This window comes from Diceros bicornis, chromosome X, assembly GCF_020826845.1.
Source record: "Diceros bicornis minor isolate mBicDic1 chromosome X, mDicBic1.mat.cur, whole genome shotgun sequence".
Taxonomy (NCBI): domain Eukaryota; kingdom Metazoa; phylum Chordata; class Mammalia; order Perissodactyla; family Rhinocerotidae; genus Diceros; species Diceros bicornis.
Window position 1 is genome coordinate 12,650,073 of NC_080781.1, and position 19,913 is coordinate 12,669,985.

Below are 19,913 nucleotides of genomic sequence, written 5' to 3' on the forward strand. Positions count from 1 at the left end.
AGGGTGGGTCGGGACAACTTGGAGGCAGACAGATCCTCCAGAGTCTCCATCCTCTTTGGGACTTTGCCTGAGATGGCACCCTTGCTTGGTTCCCTTCCATTCCCTGTCCTGGTTCCTTTTTCTGTGCCCCTAGGGGTGCTTCCTTTAAAATCACTTGCACATAGGGGCCGGCCTGGTGGCACAAGCAGTTAAGTGCGTGCGCTCCGCTGCGGCGGCCTGGGGTTCGCCTGTTCGGATCCCGGGCGCGCACCGACGCACTGCTTGGCAAGCCATGCTGTGGTGGCGTCACATATAAAGTGGAGGAAGATGGGCACGGATGTTAGCCCAGGGCCAGCCTTCCTCAGGAAAAAAAAAAAAAGAGGATTGGCAGATGTTAGCACAGGGCTGATCTCCTCACACAAAAAATAAATAAATAAAATAAAATAAAATCACTTGCACATGAATTCTTATCTCAGGGTCTGCCTCTGGGAAACCCTACGCAAGAAACCATGCTACCCAGCTGGCCAGTACCTCGAATCGTCTGGCATGAGGAACTCTGCCTCCCCAGCAGCAGTTCTGGTGTGCAATTAACACAGTACTTGCCATATCCTTTTCCTACCACAAATCTGTCCATCATCTTTAGCTTAAATTGTTCTTATTTGATTAAACAGATGGGACTCTAAATATAAAGTCTCAGTTGAGAAGAATGTACAGGGCATGGAGTCTATGGGTTAAATAAATGTTCAAGTTAATTTTTTTAAAAAAACTTTCTATGATGTAGTTGTGTGGTTTCCACACTTACTAAGTTGGGCATAAATAATTTAAATAAATTTTCAGGCAGTGGAGTTGGTTTTGTTTTTTGTTTGTTTCTTAAATGTGGCAATCTGGCAGTACCAAGGAGTTATAAAATTGCACTATAAGCAAAAAGAAATAGGCTACATCTGTACACATATTAAGATATATCTGGAAAATTGCTTTTTGACTAGGTTTTTTATATGAGCGTGCTTTCTTGTAATTTTCCTAACTCTATGGGTTTGTATGTGGCAAAAAATTTCTGGGTTCCCTTAGGTTCCACTTATTCTGACACCTATGAAGCAAGTCCACCCCATGGGACATGAACTGTGATAAACCCAGTGAGAGTTGCTGACCCAGGTGGAACCAGCCTATGTCACTACATACCTCCATTTTCACAAACACATAACACTGCTTACCTTTATTCCCAGGGCTTCTCCAGAAATGACAGCAACTGTTACACCATCCTTACTGGGTTTAGGGATTTCTCTACTTTTCAGTTCCTGGTACCGAGGCTCCACCATCTTCTCTGAGCTCCTCAAATTAACCCACAGTTGGAGGCCATGGGCTGGCTCCTCTGAGCAAGGCATCTCGGCGTGCAGAATGCCCCGGCCCGCGGTCATCCACTGCAAACACCAGACCAACAAGAAGGAAATGTAACTCCATCTATAACAAAAGTCTGCAGGTGGGACTATTATGACACGGTAACTAAGTTGGACACCTTACAAGTGCTGCTTTCAGAGTCCCTGGCGTCATGAGGAATAACAAAACAACCATGACAACTGCTGAAGCCCTTCCCAGTTTCCCAAACGCTTCCCATGCTTCCTTATTTGAAATCAAAGTGTCAGATCTGAAATTCACACAAACAGAAGAATCCTCTCTTTGGTACCCCTGAGTCTTCAACGGGGCTCTGAGTTGGGGAGGTGCAGGCAGATAGTGTATCGGGGAGCGCTCTCGGGAGATACTCCTTCAGAAGTGAACAAAGCAGGATTGGGCAGGGGGAGAAGCCAAGCAGCAATGCAGCTACAACAGAGGGCTTAGCCAATCCAGCAGGGAGCTCTAGAGACGGATGAAACTTCCGAATTGTCCCACATTGAGGTGAGGTGGCTGAGCTTTTCTACCCCCACATCAGGAAACCACTGACTGTAGGCCACCCCTCAGTCGGGAGCACAACCTTGAGAGAGGCAGTTCCTGCTGCAGAGGGCAGTGCCCAGAGCAGGATGCAGCTGAGAGCCATCAGCAGCTCAAGGATACAGGCATGGGCCTAAAGATACACGCAGAGGCCCACAGTGTCCACTACACCACGGACGGCTGACTTGAGTCTCTGCTTGTTCAATTCTGGTAATGGAGCCCTCACTACCTAGAGAAACAGTTATTGCCTCCACTGCTGTGCAGATTCTTCAAGCATGTGTTTGTTTCTTTATTAAGAGTATATTAGGGGGCCAGCCTCAGACACTAACCTTGAGATCTGAGGATGAAGAGATAGAACACAATAGATAGGATTCCTGCCTAAATTAGCTTGGGTTCTCCCACAGAAGATCCTGAGACAAGGACTTAAGTGCAGGTAGTTTATTTGGAAAGTGATACAGAAAACATAAGTAGGGAAGAGTGAGCTAGGTAAGTGAGAAAGCCAAAAAGGAGTGTTAATGAGTGGGCTACATCTGTGGGCACCTGGGGCACAATTCCCCTGGGAACCACGCAGCTGTACTTGAGAATTGCTGCCTGGAGGGAATGGGAAGCTAGAGTGTTTATCCACCAACTCTCATTCCTCACTGACAAGAGCTCCCCCAGGGGTGGTAAATCCAGGACACATCTGGGCACATCCGGGCTGTGGGCTGACAGTACTGGGCTGGAGAAAGCCCTCGGGCAGAGTAGCAGCACTTGAGGTGGGGAGCCATGCACACACAGGCGGACTGTGACCGCCTGAACTCAGAGGTGGGTCAAAGGGCTATGGGGCAGGCCATCAACAGCATCTTCCACATGGCCCCCCCTAGGGAGAAAAATCCTTAAACAATTACACAAATAATTATTGATCTTAGGACTGTGCTTGGCGCTGTGGAGAATGATAGGCTTCTGTGAGAGCAAATGAAATGCCTCCTTGTTCAAGGCAGCAACCTTCAGTCTGAGACCCAAACAAGGAGCAAGAATTGACCAGGGGAAGGGGAAGAGATTCCATACAAAGGGAACAGCATGTGAAAAGACTGAGACAAGAATGAGCATTTCAAGGATCCAAAAGAAGGCCAGCACATATTTGAGAGCTTTCTTTCTTTCTTTCACTGAATCTAAAGAGATTTCCCTCTATCTTCCACTTTATAAGGCTGATTAAATCTTCTGGTATAGAGGTCTGCAACCTACAGCCCAAGGGCCAAATCCCTCCTGCCACTTGATTTTGTACATAAAGTTTTACTGGCACACAGACACGCCCATTCATTGACATACTGTCTGGCTGCTTTCCTGCTGTAAAGGCAGAGTTGAGTAGTTGCAACAGACCATATGACCCACAAAGCCTAAAATATTCACTATCTGGCCATTACAGAAAACATTTGCTGACCCCTGATCTAATGCAATATAAAGTAAACCTAAACACCCTCCCACGCTGCACTTCTTCCACCTGACGATAGCTACTGGTCTTCCTCAGACTTGTCTTCTTATTTTTAAGCATTTTCCTGTTCTGTTAACTGTTCATCTCTCCATACTTTCACTCTGCCTTTCATACCTTGGTTTTCCATTTTTAGATATCACCTAGCTTGGCAATACCTTTTTCTAAATGGCTCACCCATTGGATTTGGAGGGGGAGAACAGGGTTCTCTTTCCAGCCTCATCATTTACTACCTCTGAAGCCATGGACACCTTTTTTTGACATCTTTAAATCCCCATTCTCTGGATTGGTGGTTACCAGAGGGGAAGGGGGGAGGGAGGAGGCCAAAAGGGATGATTAGGCACATGTGTGTGGTGATGGATTGTAATTAGTATTTGGGTGGTGAACATGAGAACATGATGTAATCCATGCAGAAACAGAAGTATCATGATGTACACCTGAAATTTATACAATGTTATAAACCAATGTTACCACAACAAACAAACAAAAAAAGCAAGAAAATAAATAAATAAATCCCCATTCTCTCACTTTTAGAATGACATGAAAAAAAATACTTACCTTAGAGAGATAATGCGTATGGAAACACCGAATAAACAGACAGACATGATGCAATCATTAGTCTAATCAAAAGTGAAATTCTAATGGTAGAAGAGGTGTTGACCAGCACCTAACATGTACAACTGCAGAGGCAGCCCGATGGTGAGGGAATCACTACCGACTTGGTCAGGACAACCAGTCACCACATCTACCTCTCTAGGCAGCCTCTACTTCATGTTCTTCTCCAGTGAAGGATACTATTGACATTTGGCCACAACTCTTTGTTCATTCGCTTTTCTGTCTTTAAAGTTTACGTTTATTGAAACACTATGATTCAAATATTTGCAGTTTTCATTCCACAAAATATGTAAATGATCCCAGAAAGTATCTGATATAGAGCTCAGATTTACAAAATCAGCAAAGATGACCCAAGCATTTCCTGGGGATTTTAATTGTAACACGACTCAGATGAGACTAGGATGGTGGTAGGGTTTGGCTCATTGTCTAAAGTGACAACACATACCCCTACAAATCAGTTGGAAGATAACTAGTAAATTGTCTCAAATGCAGTAAAAAGATGAGGACTGAAACTGGTGCAATGAATTTGGCAATTGGGACATCATGAGTGACCATTACATGAACAGTTTCAGTAAAGGTTTGGGGGTTGCTGAGGGGCCAACACTGATTTCAGTGAGTGGAGGATGAAATGGAAGATAAGGAAGTTGAGACAGTCACTCTTGATTACTCTTTTAAGAAATGTAAGAAGAAGACTAGCTGGGAGCTAAAAAGTGATTGAGGGGGTCAAGGAAAGTGTGAGAGAGGAATATAAGAGAGCTGTGCAGGTTTCCAGGCTGAGTGGAAGGATCCACAGAAAGGGAGAGGTCAAGGATATAATAGAGGGAGGGAGGAAAGCATGAATGTGCTGGAAGTGGGTGAAATAAGCACGCACACCCAAAGACTATTAAACCATCAGCAATTCCTTGTCCTTGGCCATACCTGCAGGTCTCCTGGGTCCATCTGACCAATGTGCCCACAGAAATCTTCATGGGCCATGCTGCCCCCTTCCAGGAGGTAAGATACCTTTGAAAAAACAAGCAGAAGAAAAAGTAGGTATTGGGTGGCTGTGAAGAGTTGTTCACTTTTTGCACAGAAAATGTGTTGAGGAAAGTGTCAGGAGCAACTAAGCCAGAAAGGCAAGCTGAGGGAATGAATCTCAGTGAAAGGGCCGTGCTAGCCCATACAATGTCTCTCAAGACATACAATATCTTTGAGAGAATTTCAAATAGGAGCCCCTTCCTTTGGGCAGATGCAGCCCTGAGCGCACCAGAGCTCACAGCTGGGTGAGAGGAGCCCCTGCTTATCCCCTCAGCCTGGCAGGCAATGGTGCTGCCATGGGTCCTGGAGCTCAGGGTGAAAGAGAGGCAGCTCCTGTTGAAACAGCAGGAGCGCTGTTACCAAGGCCATGTTCACCTAGTGTGTAGGATGACAGATCTCAAGTCTCCACATCTCCCCCCAACAGCTGATTGAAGAAATCCAAAGGAAACATATTTCCGACACCAGGCACACAAATTCACTAGGTGCCCAATAAATGCTGGTGACATGTCAAATGAATTCATATAAATTAAAGTCAACTTTTCCAGGGGCATGTCCATACTAAATCCAGAAGTGGAAAGAAATGTTGTGTTGTCCAATAGAGTAGCCACTAGCCACATGTGGCTGTTTAAGTTTCAATTAATTAAAATTAAACAAAATTAAAACTTCAGCTCCTTGGTTGCACTAGCCACATTTAAGCGCTCAATAGCCCCATGGAGCTAGTGGCTGCCATAGTGGACAGCGCAGATTATAGAACATTTCCATCTTTACAGAAAATTCTATTTGACAATGCTGATCTAGATAAATAAATTTGAAAATCAGCAGTCAGCTCTGGTAAGCATGTTGTGTGGGTAGCAAAACCTTCCCAGGACCATCTGCAATCACAGTACCTCTTGATAGAACGAGATGTCACCAACTCTGAAGAGCAGAAGAAAATCCAGCCCTTCTTGTTTCACTATTTTACTAAAAGGAAAAATTAAGCAACTCTAAAATTCTCATTTTTAAAGCTATTGTGATTATCCTAACAAAGATTAAAAAGATAGCCAAATACTTAAAAAGAATTTTCAACTACCCCAGGAAAATGGTAACATTGTTATTTGAAATATACAATTTAATACTTAAAGCTTAAAATGTTGTATGTGTGTCAGGGTAGGGGCTCTCTCTGTACAACTCTATTTAGATTCGACCATCCATCTTGCTCATTTTGTACACATTTATGAAATTCATCTGCAATTCCAACAAGAAATACCAATCAGCCTAAGCAGATCTGAAAGGTGTGTGCAAAACCATGTTTATCTGTAAATCACACATGGCTCCCCACGTCAGGCTTATGGCTGACAACTTTGAACATTTATGTTACTGGATGAAGTTTTCATATTCTAGCTATCCCAATGTTTTCTTTAAAGCCTAATGTGTTTATCCTTTTTAATCCTGGAAATTTCACTTCAAAATTCTATTTAACCATTATTAAATGAGTGAACGAGAAAATGCAGTCTGCAATTAAAATCCCAACGTCTCTTGTAATTATGTAAGCCAGATCGAATTTTCATTCAAAGACCCATTCAACCAAATATAATAATTTAAATCAGTACTTAAAAAGAATAAATAATGCTTCTTACCTATAAATCACAAGTCTCTAACACCACAAAAAGAAACAGAGTGGAAATATTATTATATTTAAACAAGAAAGAAAAACAAAACAAAAAAATTTACCTAAGACGTAAGAGAAGAGAAAATATTTATGAAGTTCTCAGCATATACATCAGACACTGCTGTTTTCATAAGTAAAATTGTTACTTCCTCCTCCATACCAGAACCCATTATATATGTCTAGGCCAGATTGCTTTTGTAGTCTATGTTTTTGCTTTATCCTAAGATACAAAAAGTAGACCTAACTAATCTTTTTAATATGAAAATTCAAAAAGTTGTTTTATAAATCATAAGTGGCAGTGGGTTTTTGATCATTTTTCCTATACATTGTGTATTTGGAAATAGCCAAAAGATGATCAATTCACAGATATAAAACCTATGACAGAATAATTTTAAAATAGTAAATTAGGAAGGTAAGTTCACGAACAGCATTCATTTATGAATTCATTGAACAAATAGTCATTGAGGTCTTACAATGGAGAAGACAGATACAGTAATTGTCTTCATGAAGCTTGTATTCTCATACGGAAGACAGAGAGTGATTGGGAATAAAATAATCAGTGTCCTGCTGGGTAAGTAGAGGGTACCGTGAGGAGCACAGGAAGGTATTTAATTCACACTTGTATACAAGGTGAAGCTTCTCAGAGGAAGTGAGACCTAAAGGAGGGATGGGAGTAAGCTAGACAAAAAAAGATGGTGGTGAAAGCGGCCCAGAAGTGTATTCTAGGCATATGTGAAGACTGAGAAGTGAGAGAGAAGCATGACTCATTCAAGGAATGCGAATGGCAAGAGAGAAGCCTAGAGAGATGACAAGGGGCCAAGAAATAAAACCAATCATAGCGCTATACTAGATTTAGTCATGACCTTGCTCTCCCACAGCCATGTCCTGACCTACATCACGTGACCCCTGCTCCATCAGCCGAGGCTGATTAAACCAGGGCAAGACCTTTCACAAAGTGTTAGGAAAACCCTCCACTGCCCTTTTTGATATATCCTTCCCCATGGAGGGTACTCCATTAACATGAACACTCCTTGCTTCTTGCTGTACTTCGCCCAGCCTTCCTTAGTGGGAAGAGAACAACTTAATCTGATTGGTGGACTTGAAGGAAGAAATTGCACTTGCATAGCCAAACTCCTTCCTCTCCGGGAATCAGCCCATCCACAGAAAGCAAGTGTCCCCTTTTGCTCTTTGCCTCTGTGAGAGGGCCCAGCCCCCATGGTGGTGGCCTGCAGGGGTGCAGCAGAGCCAGCAAGATCTGAATAAAGTCTGCCTAAGTTTCAGGTACAATATTTGGAAGCCTAGCCACCTGCAGATATAAGCCACATTCTCTAACATCAGCTTTATTGGAAATAAAGGTATATTTTTCTCTGCCATCTTTCTTCCTTTTATCTTCTCAACTGATTCAGAATTCAGGCTGGGCCATCATCTATTATGCCTCCTCATACTCCAAACTAAGGGCAATTAAAGACCTGTTACTGTCATGCTGTTGAAATCCTATATTGTAGCCTTATAACAAACCCATCTCTTCTTGAGCTAACTTTATTTGGTGCCAGTTCTTGAAATCAAATATTTATAGAACTCTTACTACAGTGCAAATCAGGGCTGGCTGATATGAGGATTCTCCATATTTCATCCTGCGGGACAATGTCATTGAGGTGTACTATGTACAGAATGGCCTCGGCAACAACCTTTACCCCAGCAGGTGATAGGCAGATGGCTACAGAAATCGGAGGTTCTAGGTTGTGATGGTTAATTTTATGTGTCAACTTGACTGGGCTATGGGATGCCTAGATAGCTGGCAAAACCTTATTTCTGGGTGCGTCTGTGAAGGTGTTTCTGGAAGAGATTACCATTTGAATCTGCAGATTGAGTAAAGAAGATGGCCATCACCATGCATAAAACAAAATGGCAAAGGAAAGGCAAATTCACTCTCTATGCTTGAGCTGGGACATCCGTCTTCTCCTGCCCTTGGACATCGGAGCTCCTGGTTCTCGGGCCTTCGGACTCCAGCACTTACACCAGCAGCCCAGGCCTGGGGCCTCGGATTGAATTACAGTCATGCACCGCATAATGATGTTTCGGTCAATGATGGACCACATACACGAGGGTGGTGCCATAAGATTAGTACCATACAGCCTAGGTGCGTAGTAGGCTATACCATCTAGGTTTGTGTAAATACACTCTATGATGTTCACACAAGGACAAAACTGCCTAATGATGCATTTCTCAGAATGAGTCCCCGGCGTTACGTGATGCATGACTGTATACTACCAGTTTTCCTGATTCTCCAGCTTGCAGGTGGCAGATCCTGAGATTTCTCAGCCTCCATAACCTCGTGAGCCAATTCCTAAAATAAATCTCCTCTTAAATATATATCTATATATATTCTCTTGGTTCTGTTTCTCTGGAGAACGCTAATACACAGGTTTTAAGTCTAAAACCCCCACCTGGGAACTTTCTATAGTAACGGCAACATTGCAACATTGGCATAGGACTAGAAGAGACCGATTTGTAGGGGAAATTAATATATGATGACAGCAATTTCAAAGCAGTGGGGCAAGGATGCATTTTCCAATAAATGATATTGGAACAATCTACTGACCATATGAGAAAAGACAGTAAGCCCCCACTATATACAGAAACGTGTTCCAAATAGATTACGGATTCAAATGTAAAAAGGAAACTTCTAAGATTTAAATCTAAGGAGACAATAAGAATACAAAGTGTCTGCACAAATCTATCTTTGCAATGTTCATTATAATAGCAAAAAGACAGGAACAATCTAGATGATGGGTTAATAGGGTAACAGCTAAATTATGGTATAGCTAGAAAAGAGAATATTATACAACTGTTAAAAAGTGATATACATCTTTATTTACTGACACAGAAAAATGAAATATTATTTAATCAAAAAAAGCAGGTTAGGAGTCAGCCCACTGGCGTAGTGGTTAAGTTTGCGTGCTCCACTTCAGAGGCCCGGGGTTGGCAGGTTGAGACTCCAGGCGTGCACCTACGCATCGCTTATCAAGCCATGCTGTGGCAGGCATCCCACATATAAAGTAGAGGAAGATGAACACGGATGTCAGCCCAAGGCCAATCTTCCTCAGCAAAAAGAGGAGGATTGGCAATGGATGTTAGCTCAGGGCTAATCTTCCTCACCAAAAAAAAAAAAAAAAGCAAGTTACAGAACAGCAATTTTATTTAGAGAGGTCAAATGCAAGGATTCATTTACATGGGTTCATTTAAATAAAATTGTATCCAGTCGTGTTAGGGTATGCGTGGAGGTGCCTGGATGGATATACACCAAAATGTGAACAGTGGTCATCTCCAGATGGTGGAATTGCAGGTACATTTTTGTTATCTTCTTGCCACTTTTCTGATAGTTTGGGTTTTCTGGAATGAGCAGTTTACTTTTTTATAATGGAAACAATTTTTTTACCTCAGAAAATATAAAAATGCTGCCGTTAATCAGTGAATGAAAACAAGTGAGATGCTTTATTCTGCATAGAAGCTGGTGAATATTTGTTCCCTGTTTAGGCGAACTGGGCTGGATAGGAAGGCAGTGAGACATAAGGAAGACACCAAGAATCAGAAGAAAACCTCTGTATTACGTGTAAGGACAACATAGCTAGCCCTTACCAGGTGGAAGAGACCTGGAATTATAGACGGCACTCACGCCAGAGTAGGAATTAAGCACTTGGGACCCCATACAAAGCTTAAAAACTTAAGAGGACAAATAAAAAGCTTCCAAATGGCAAAGAAACAGAGGAACTACAAGGAGCAGTGTCTAGAACTGCTTTCCTTTTCCTGTGACGCATGCATTTTTAATTAAAATAACTGCATAATAAAGGCAATTTTCATTCTGTTTGGGCTGAAGCTCCCCTTGGGTTCTCAAAAGAGTCTCTTTCAAATCATACTCTTTTCCATTCCCAAATATTTTTCAACTGTCCAAGCCTAGGGGCTTTCAAGTTGTTAATCATCTAAAAATATGTCAGGCAACTTTAAAAAGTAAATTGTGGCGAGCATGACTCATACAAAGATGAAAATTTACGTGACACTAGGAGAGGGTTTGTTTTTATTTTTTTGCAAATTTTACTTTAGAGAACAATTCCAACACTGTTTCTAAAGGACTGAGAAGACAGTTACCTCCCCTTTTCCTCTACTTTTGTAGTGTGGATGTCCTCTTTTCTCTGGTAATATAAAAGTAAACATCATTTCTCCCATCCTAGATACTATAAAATGTGAATTAGATAAGTCTGGTAAATGAAGCTTTACTGAGTCCATAATGCCTACCTTTTGTTACTTAAAGCAAAAACCATACTTTTAGCCTTTGGGAAAAAAATAATAAACCAAGGAAACCACTGACCTTTTATTTATTATTATCTTTTATTTTATTTATTTATTTTTGCTAAGTGCTGAAAATGCTACACTGAGACCTTAAGTATAAATTAATGCTTGCAGATGGATTTTTTAAAAACTCAAACAGTACTTCTGAGAGTTGACACAATCCAGATGATTTTTGGGGACATTACATAATGGCAAACACCTGGAGAACTGCCGTGGGTGGTTGAGGGAATTGTGGGTGCTATGTTTAAACTCAAGAGTTGTGTGTATCTAATTAAGTAAGAAATCTGTAATCTGAAACAGGTGTTTTCTTAAAGACTTGCCATGCTTCCTGGTCCTGCTTTGTCCTTTCCTCCTTCTAGTCCTCAACTTTCCATGGGTCTTTACCAAATACTTTTGCTTCCTTGTCAGTTTTTATTTCCTTGTGTGCTTCTATTTGGGAGGAGAAGGACACAAACCCACAACAGTAATACAAGAGAAGTGTCACTAGCAATGTGAAATTTAGGAAAGATGTACCCCAAGGAGCTATAAATTAATTCTGAAGAATTACAGCACAAGATAGAATATAGTTTGTTCTTTCTTTCTGGCCAGTATTTAGAAGGGAGAGTGTGATGACTTCCTTCAATGTTATAGATGCAAGACTTATTCTTTAAAACAAAATGTTTATATTAGGGGGAATAAAACCCTACGGTTTCTTTTAATTTCCATTTGCCCTAAATTGGTGGCTTTTTTTCTATTGGTAGCTGAGTAGGAAAAAGAGAAAAACAAAACAAAAACAGGAGTTGAGGTCATGGCTGATGAGAGAGGCCAGCAAGGAACATATTGCATAACAGAAGCTGCTAACTGGTCTTCAAGGATAGAAACATAAGGTTTGAATCCATACAGTTAAGGACCCAAGTTATTTTACAAAAATGTTTTAATAACTTGGCAATCACTGAGAAATCTGGAAAATCACCCCCACTAAATTGGCTCATCCAATCTCGACCCCACATAAACAAACACCTTCACAAGTGCCAAAAGGTGGTTTTAACAAAAAGGAAAAGATAACCAATATGGTTTAGGTATTCAGCCAGTGGGCAAATCCAAACATTTTAAAGCTCTACTGGGCCCTGCCTCGACATTTCCTGCCACAACCCTGCAGAGGCACCAACGCTTCAGGGACTCCCGCCGCACTGCCCCCTGCTGGCGTGGCCCTGCCTCGGAGAACCACTCAGGCCTTGGGGCCCTGGTTGGAATCTCAGGTTTGCGAGTGACCAGGTGTGCAATGTGGGGTGACGTCCTTTAACTTCTTGGAGGCTCAGTTTCTCCCTGTACAACATGGACCTAGGAGGTGAGCTCACTGACTGTGGTGACAACTAAATGAGGTAATGTGTGCAAAGTGCCTGGCACATAACAAGTGTTGGTAAGTTCTAGAACTAGCACGTCTGCCACACTTCCTCGGGCAGAGACCCCGTTCTAGGTCCTCCCTCGTGCTTCCTGGAAGGTATTTCCCCCGATATTCTCATGGTTCGCTTCCTCACTTCATTCAGGCCTCTGTTCAAATGTCACTGCCTAAGAGAGGCCACCCCCCACCCACCCATCTAACTGATCAATCTACTCTTTTTTTTTTATAATTTTATTTATTTATTCCGCCCCCCCCAAAGTCCCAGTAGATAGTTGTACGTCATAGCTGCACATCCTTCTAGTTGCTGTACATGGGACACAGCCTCAGCATGGCCGGAGAAGCAGTGCGTCGGTGCGCGCCCGGGATCCGAACCCGGGCCGCCAGCAGCGGAGCACGTGCACTTAACCGCTAAGCCATGGGGCCGGCCCTGATCAGTCTACTCTTTATCCTCCTACCCTATGTGTTTCTTCTTCCTAGCTTTTTCACTATGGGACACTATATTATTTAATTATTTGGTTATTCTTTTATTGTCTGTCTTCCCTAAGAGAATGTAACCTCCCTGAAGGCAGAGACTTTTTTTTTTCCCCACTCATCTGGAACAGTGCCTAGCCAGCACTGAAGACCTGTTGAATGAATGAACAAATGAATGAATAGCAGCATCTTGTATTTGCACAGAATTTCGGCGTATAAAAAGCATCTGATTCTGGGAATATATTATTATCTACATGCTATCGATGACAACACCGTGGCTCAGCGTGATTAAGGTCACACTTTTAATAATAGCAGAGCAAGGACCTAAAATTAGCATTTTCTGTCTCTGAGAATAAACCTATTTTCACCTCCCATGTTGCTTCAACAAATGCTGATGCTGTCTTGGCAATAACGTACGTGTTGTGAGCAAAGTGCTTGCCTTTGAGGAGAGATCTGATGAGAGTTGCAAGAGCAGCCAGGACTGCCAACTGCAAGGGCTTGAGGCGAACTGGCTATCTCTGGCAAAGACAGGGTCCTTAGGCTATTGTACACAAAGCTCAAAATAGGCCTCACGGTTCCTGGGTGAAGCGCAGAGGAAGCTGATGGAGGGACAGGCAGCCACAGGATCCTGAGATGAGGTGATCACGGGATCCTTTGGTGTGGACGTTGAAGAGTTCTACCCAACGACGTCTAACTACAGAGAAAAGAACTGACTTAAAAGCAATTTTCCTTTTATATTTTTATGTTGGCTTCATTCTCAAAAGTCTCCCAAATCTACTAATTTTCCTTTCACTCTGAGTAATATTTCTGACACACACATCAAGGTTCTATGATGATCATATTCTCAAATCTAGCTACTCAGATGAGCTGAATTACAGACTCCCTCAGAATCTTCCAGCTGCTTCTAGAACCCCAGGGTCAGGAATGCCCTTCCTCTTCAAACCCCACTCAGGATTCAACCTTTTGGGGAATCTCTTCAGACAAACTACCCCTGGCTCCCCATGTAATCATCAGGCCAGCTTCTTAACTGATACCGCCTACATCTTGTAAAACTGTGGTCAAGGTGTTCACATCCATTGCTTTATCTCCCATATTATATTGAAGAGGCCTTAAGGGAATGGTTTGCCAACTTCTATGATTACTCAAATATCCCACATACAAAAGTGTTGTGTCTGCACCCAGGGGGCAAAGTGAGTAGTCTGAGGTATTGTTGCTTAAGAGTGCCCTCTGCTGATCCTAACGATGTGTGCTCACTGTTTTTCTAAAATCAGTCCTCACCAAACCAGGGATATGTCGTGTTAATAGATCCACTGATCATTAAGTATGTATTCTAGCACATGCACATTGCCTCTGCTTCAAGACCATGTGTCCCTGCGGCAGGCTGCCATCTAGTCATCAAGGGATGAGCTATGTTGTGGTGTAGAGGGAAGTTTTTCTGCTCAGCAGTCTCCAGTAATAAGCTGTCAAGGCAGACATCTAAGAATGAAGTGCCTGAAAACGCTCCTTTGCACACATGGTCCTAGGCATGTTTGGGCTCACAGTGCTCTTACAGAGAGAGATTTAAGGGAATCGTGTCAATTTCCCCCTTGTTTTACTATTTTGTTAAAATTTCATTATAATAATATTTAATTTAATTAAGCAGCTGACACCTTTTGATGGGTGCATTATTATTATTATTCCCTGATTCAATTCATTGTAAGGATTTAAATTCTCAAACTTTTAGTGAATGTGATCATTGTATTTGATGTTATTGGGCCAAGTTCTCAGGATTCTGGACTTCAAGAAGCAATAAAATGTTTTCTATTAAGGGAGTCTGACATAGGGATGCCAATTTTTTTGTCTTTTTTTAGTAAATTTTTAATTTTGAAATAATTTTTAATCTCTCTCTCTTGTCCTTTCATTTCGCCCTGCACAGGGGAAAATCTCATCACAAACTCATAAATAGGAAGTAGAAATCTCCCAAGAGGAACAAAATGATAATTCCTTCCCTACCTCAGGGAGCTGCCACTCTAGCAGGGGACAACCTACCAAAATATGCAAATAAGAGGAGTGAAAGCTAAAGAGAAGGACAATTAGTCCCAGTGGAAACACTGATGAAATTCTGATGAGGAAGAATCTGGAGGCATGGAGGAGTAATTCACGGAGGAGGCAGCCCCCCAGCTGGTTCTTAAAGATTGAAATATTGGGGAAAAGCTAGGGTGGGTGGAGCAAAAAGGTATATAGAAGGAGGAGAAGAATTTTTAGGCTGTAATAAAAGGTCATAAGCAATTAAAGCATGATTTGGTTAATTACCATGTTATTACTTGATCATGAATGGTCTCCTTGTGGCTGCAAGAAGTTAAATGATTGTCCTTAAATATCCAGGCAGTCAACCAACCTAATCCATTTCCTCATTATACCAGAAGTTCAGAGGAGAAGCGAGAGCATTACTTTGCACTTATAGGTAGGAAAATTTGGATCCCTGAACAATGAAAGCATCGGGTCCCACAGTAAGTGAGTAGCAGAGGAAATATAAGCTGCGCACAGTTTTGGGATCTGTGTCACCCGTGCAATCTCATTTCTAATGGTATTAAAAATCTTTTAATCATCTGAACATGTCAATGTATTGAGACATCAGATGTATAGAAAGGGAACTTTGTTCCAGAAGGAGTGGTAGCATGGAGGAGTGGACAAGTGTGGGCCTGGGATCAGATGGGCCTGTTGAATCCTGCCCTGTATGGCCTGTGTGAGCTTGACAAGTCACCACTTCTCTGAGCCTCTGTTTCCTCCTCTGTAAAATGAGAGGCTAACAAATCCTACTTTTCAGGGTGGCATGGGAAGCTTCTCACAAAACTGGTAGCTAATATTATTGCCTGGCAAATTTCCTTCGGGTTTAATCCTGTATAGTCAGGCATTCCATTTAAAAGAGTCTATTGATGGATAACTCCGAAGCAGTTTTGCTAACAGTGTGGAAGATCTGCAAGAAGCTTTTTATCATGTAATGATCTACGTTAATTTATTTTGGACTTATTTTTAGTCTCAACTTAAAAAGCATTATTTTATGTGTGACATAAAAGAATGTTTAATGACTGGTTTATAGTCTTCATTACATCCCCCCCCCCCATTTGTCTACTTAAGAACTCTAGGAATGTAGTCTCTCAGACACGAATGGTTTCTGTTTATAATCGTAAAGGGTGGGGGTGGGGCAGATGGGGAAATTTGTGGGGAATTTATTTGGATTACTTTCGAAGACTATTTCAGTTAAACTACTACTTTCCCTCATGTGACCTATGCTTGTTGACATAGACTAGGGTTTAATTCTTTGCTCTGGGAGCCTGTCCTGTGCACTCTAGGATGTTCGGCAGCATTCCTGGCCTCTACCCACTAGATGGCAGTAACACTCCCTAGTTGGGATAACCAGAAATATCTCCAGAAATTGTCACAAGATCCCATGTGGGCAAAATTTCCCCCAGTTGAGAAACATGGATATAGAAAGTCTAAAAGCCGGACTTTTAGACTAAAGATGGTTCTAACTTAACATGATCGCATTAACTTGGGAGTTTCAGGATATAAAATACTGGCCATTCATTCATAGAGATTGAGTTCTGCCTTGAAGGCATTCCCCAATAATGGTCCAACCTACAGCTTTAGATCCCACCCCCACACACCTCCAATTTTTAAGTCTGACTAAACTACTCACCATTTCTAATATCTCTCCACACTAAGCCCTCTACCCTTTCCCCCACTGTCCAGAGAGTCATATCTAACTTAATCCTTAAGGTTTTACTAAGTGGCCAAATTTTCCCTAACACCTTCCCAGACGTTCTGTTAGAAGAGCTAGCTTCTCCCTAAGAACATGAAACTTCTTCAACTGGATCTCTCTTGTTCCTCCTTAATCATTTTCTAACCTTCTTGCAAACTATAAGTCCTCTGTCTCACTTCCACACATACGCACACAATTTTAATTTCTTTTCAGCCAGAAAACATGTTGAAGAGGAGAAAGTTATGCTTTTAAATTGAAGCAGTCTTTTAAATTTCATGGGAACCTCTAATGGGACACAAAAATTTCTCAGAGGAAGCTGTGCCTAGGTCATCCTCCCCATTAGCACTGGCATATATTATTAGCTTATCTGGTTGACTGGAATAGAACACAAACCAGGCTGATTTTATGTGGAGGGGGCAGACCAGGTCAAATGCCTCAGCAAGAGTTCCTGGAGAGCAAGTAAGCATCAGGAGCTTCGCCAACCATGAGAACACTGTTTGTCTTCAAATATGGCGTGTGAAGAGGGAATTTTGAAAATATCGATATTTTAATTAATCAGTACACATAGTTCAAAATTCTAAAGGTACGAAGAGAAAAAGAGGGTTAAAGTGAAAATTAACTCTCTTTCCTACTCCCCCTCACTGAGGAACCTTCCCTGGAAGGACCATTTCCACTTTCTTGGGTGTCCTTTCAGAGATCATCTAGGCATCCCCAAGAATCAAGGTATAAGTGGAAATAACCCAAGTGTCCATCAACTGATGACTAGATGAACAAAATGTGGTCTATCCATACAATGGAATATTACTCAGCCATAAAAAGGAATGAAGTACTGATAAATCCTACCACATGGATGAATCTTGAAAACATTGTGCTAAGTGAAAAAAGCCAGACACAAAAGACCACATATCGTACGATTCCTTTTATATGAAATGTTCAGAATAGGCAGATCCATAGAGACAGAAAGTGTGGTTGCTGGAAGCTGGGGAAAGTGGGACTGGGAAGTGACTGTTAATGGGTACAGGCTTTCTTTTTAGGGTGATGAAAATGTTCTGGAATCAATGACGATAGTTGCACAATCTTATGAACATACTAAAAACCACCAAATTTTTAAAAAAGCTTTGTGAATATATATTTGTATCTGTCATTATGTGTTTGTTTTCTCTCTAAGCACCATCTTCTTTTGGTATTGAAACATGTATTTTGTAATTTCATTTTCTTCGCATCAATGTAGTCTGTGGAAGTAATCATTCATTAAAATAGTTCCTCTTACCCACAATAAAATTGATAATAAACCATTAAAAAAGAATAAAGGTATAGTCTTGTTATACTTTTATATTCACTTTTTAAACCAATCCTACACTCTGCCATAACAATTCTGTACCTTGCCTCTGCCACTTTCCAGCTACCATGGAGCTTGTTCCATATTAGGACACATCAAGCGGTGACATTCTTCTTAATGGCTATACAGTATGCCATTGTATGGACACACATATTTAAACCACTAGTTCTCAACTGGGGGCAATTTGATGGCCCCACGGAGAACAGTTGGCAATGTCTGGAGACATTTTTTGTTGTCGTAATTGGAGGTAATGGGGTGCTCCTGGCATCTAGTGGGTAGAGGCCAGGGATTCTGCTAAACATCCTACAGTGCACAGGACAGCCCCCACAGCAAAGAATGATCCTGCCCTAAATGTCAATAGTGCTGGGGCTGAGAAACTTTGATTTAATGGCATAAAATTCCATCTTCCAGATATATATTAATATCTTTATATATAACTTCCAGATATATAATCATTTCCTTATTATTTTGGATACTTTGTTCCTCTTTTTTCAACTTTTTAAAATTGCACTGGAATAAACATTTGTATAATAAGCTTTTGTTCCTACCTCGGGTTTTTTTCCAGTAATTTATTGGATTCCTAGAAGTAGGATTACTAGGTTAATGGGGAATAACTTTTCCCTCTGGAATTATGTGGGGCTTTTATGCTATTATGAATGTTTCCTCTACTATATCTGGTTATTGCTTTTATGCAGGAAAGTGGGTGATTTTTGCACAGTTATTTAATATCCAGCCATTTACTAAGAGGTTTTGGTTGATATTCTTAGCACGGTGGTGCCAAGGGGTGTCTTGGGGGTGAGGGTGGCTTTAGCCTCCTTCCTATAATCTGTTAGCTTCACCCCCAAAATCATTCCAAATAACTGTATAAGCTAAAATCCACGTGCTTGCCCTGTAACCACAGCTTAAGGACAAGTCCTGTGTCCTCGGTCCTCTTCTAATCACATCATGGCCCAAAGCTGGACGCAGCCACTGTGGGGTTTTTATTTGCATATTACCTACAAATAAACAGTTTTTCCTCCTCCTTTCCAATAGCTATAACTCTTATTAATAGCTTCAAAGCTTCCAGAACCACATTAAATCGTAACGGTGCTGGTAGACATTCTTGTCTTTTTTTCTCAAATTAACAGGAGTATGTCTAATATCTCAGTGTTAGATAGGACATAGGATGTTCACTGAACAGTAGACAGTGTTTATGATGTTGAGAAAGTATCCTTCTTTCCTAGTTTTCCTAGAGTATATTTTTTTCTTTCCAAAATAGATTTTGAACTTAATCGAGCTTTTTTTTCCTCCAGCCTTGATTCAACAATGGTATGGTTTGGTTTTGAAAGTGCACGGCAAGCTAGAAAAAGCAGGCTGTGTGGGAGCTGGGAGGGGAGCCGGGAGGTTTGAATCCAGCTGTAAGTTCTAGGTGTGAATCACCAGGACCCTTCCCTTCCTCTCCAGGATACTGTTCAGGCATTGCATGCAAATGCTGCTGGCTGCCAGCCAGTAAATATGAGTGTGGCTTTTCTGATGGGCACGCCCTTGGAAACAGGGTGGGTCTGTTCTCCTGAACAAAATCAAAGAACCTGCTGAGGCATGCAGGGAAAAACTGTAAAAAACCTTTGTGAGCCCCAACCAAGAACATAATTGACAAGACCATCTTAAAATGTCCCTGCGAAGCAGGCATGATGGTTTACTCCTAACAGTTCTTAAATGTAACTAAGCAGCAGTGACCAACCACGTTGGTTTCCGCAGGGCTGAGGGGTTCCCAGGAACACAAGACTTCCAGTGCTGAAGCCTGGAAAGTCGCGAGGCTGTAACTTAAAGGATTATTTTGAAAGGCACAAAATACATTTCTTCTCAGGGTGCTTTCTTCTCAGGGTGCATGAAGGGTTCATCAACAATGTGTGAAGTTTTTCAAGCTAAACTAAACTTTGGCAGGGCATGGATTTTCCAGATTGTTCTTTGTTTCTGATCATTTATAGCTGCCCTAAACAAATC

General features: G+C 41.6%; 1 protein-coding gene across 3 annotated transcripts in view; it reads right to left on the bottom strand.

The window, feature by feature from the left end:
- PIR (pirin) overlaps positions 1 to 19,913 on the bottom strand; it is a 90,779-nt gene that overhangs the window by 57,340 nt on the left and 13,526 nt on the right. For all 3 annotated transcript variants that reach the window (XM_058535476.1, XM_058535475.1, XM_058535474.1), the window contains exons 4-5: positions 4,904 to 4,987; positions 1,191 to 1,397 (exon numbers count right to left, since the gene is read on the bottom strand). In XM_058535476.1, coding sequence (XP_058391459.1) covers positions 1,191 to 1,397; positions 4,904 to 4,987 — 291 coding nt within the window. The remainder of the gene's footprint in view (positions 1 to 1,190; positions 1,398 to 4,903; positions 4,988 to 19,913) is intronic.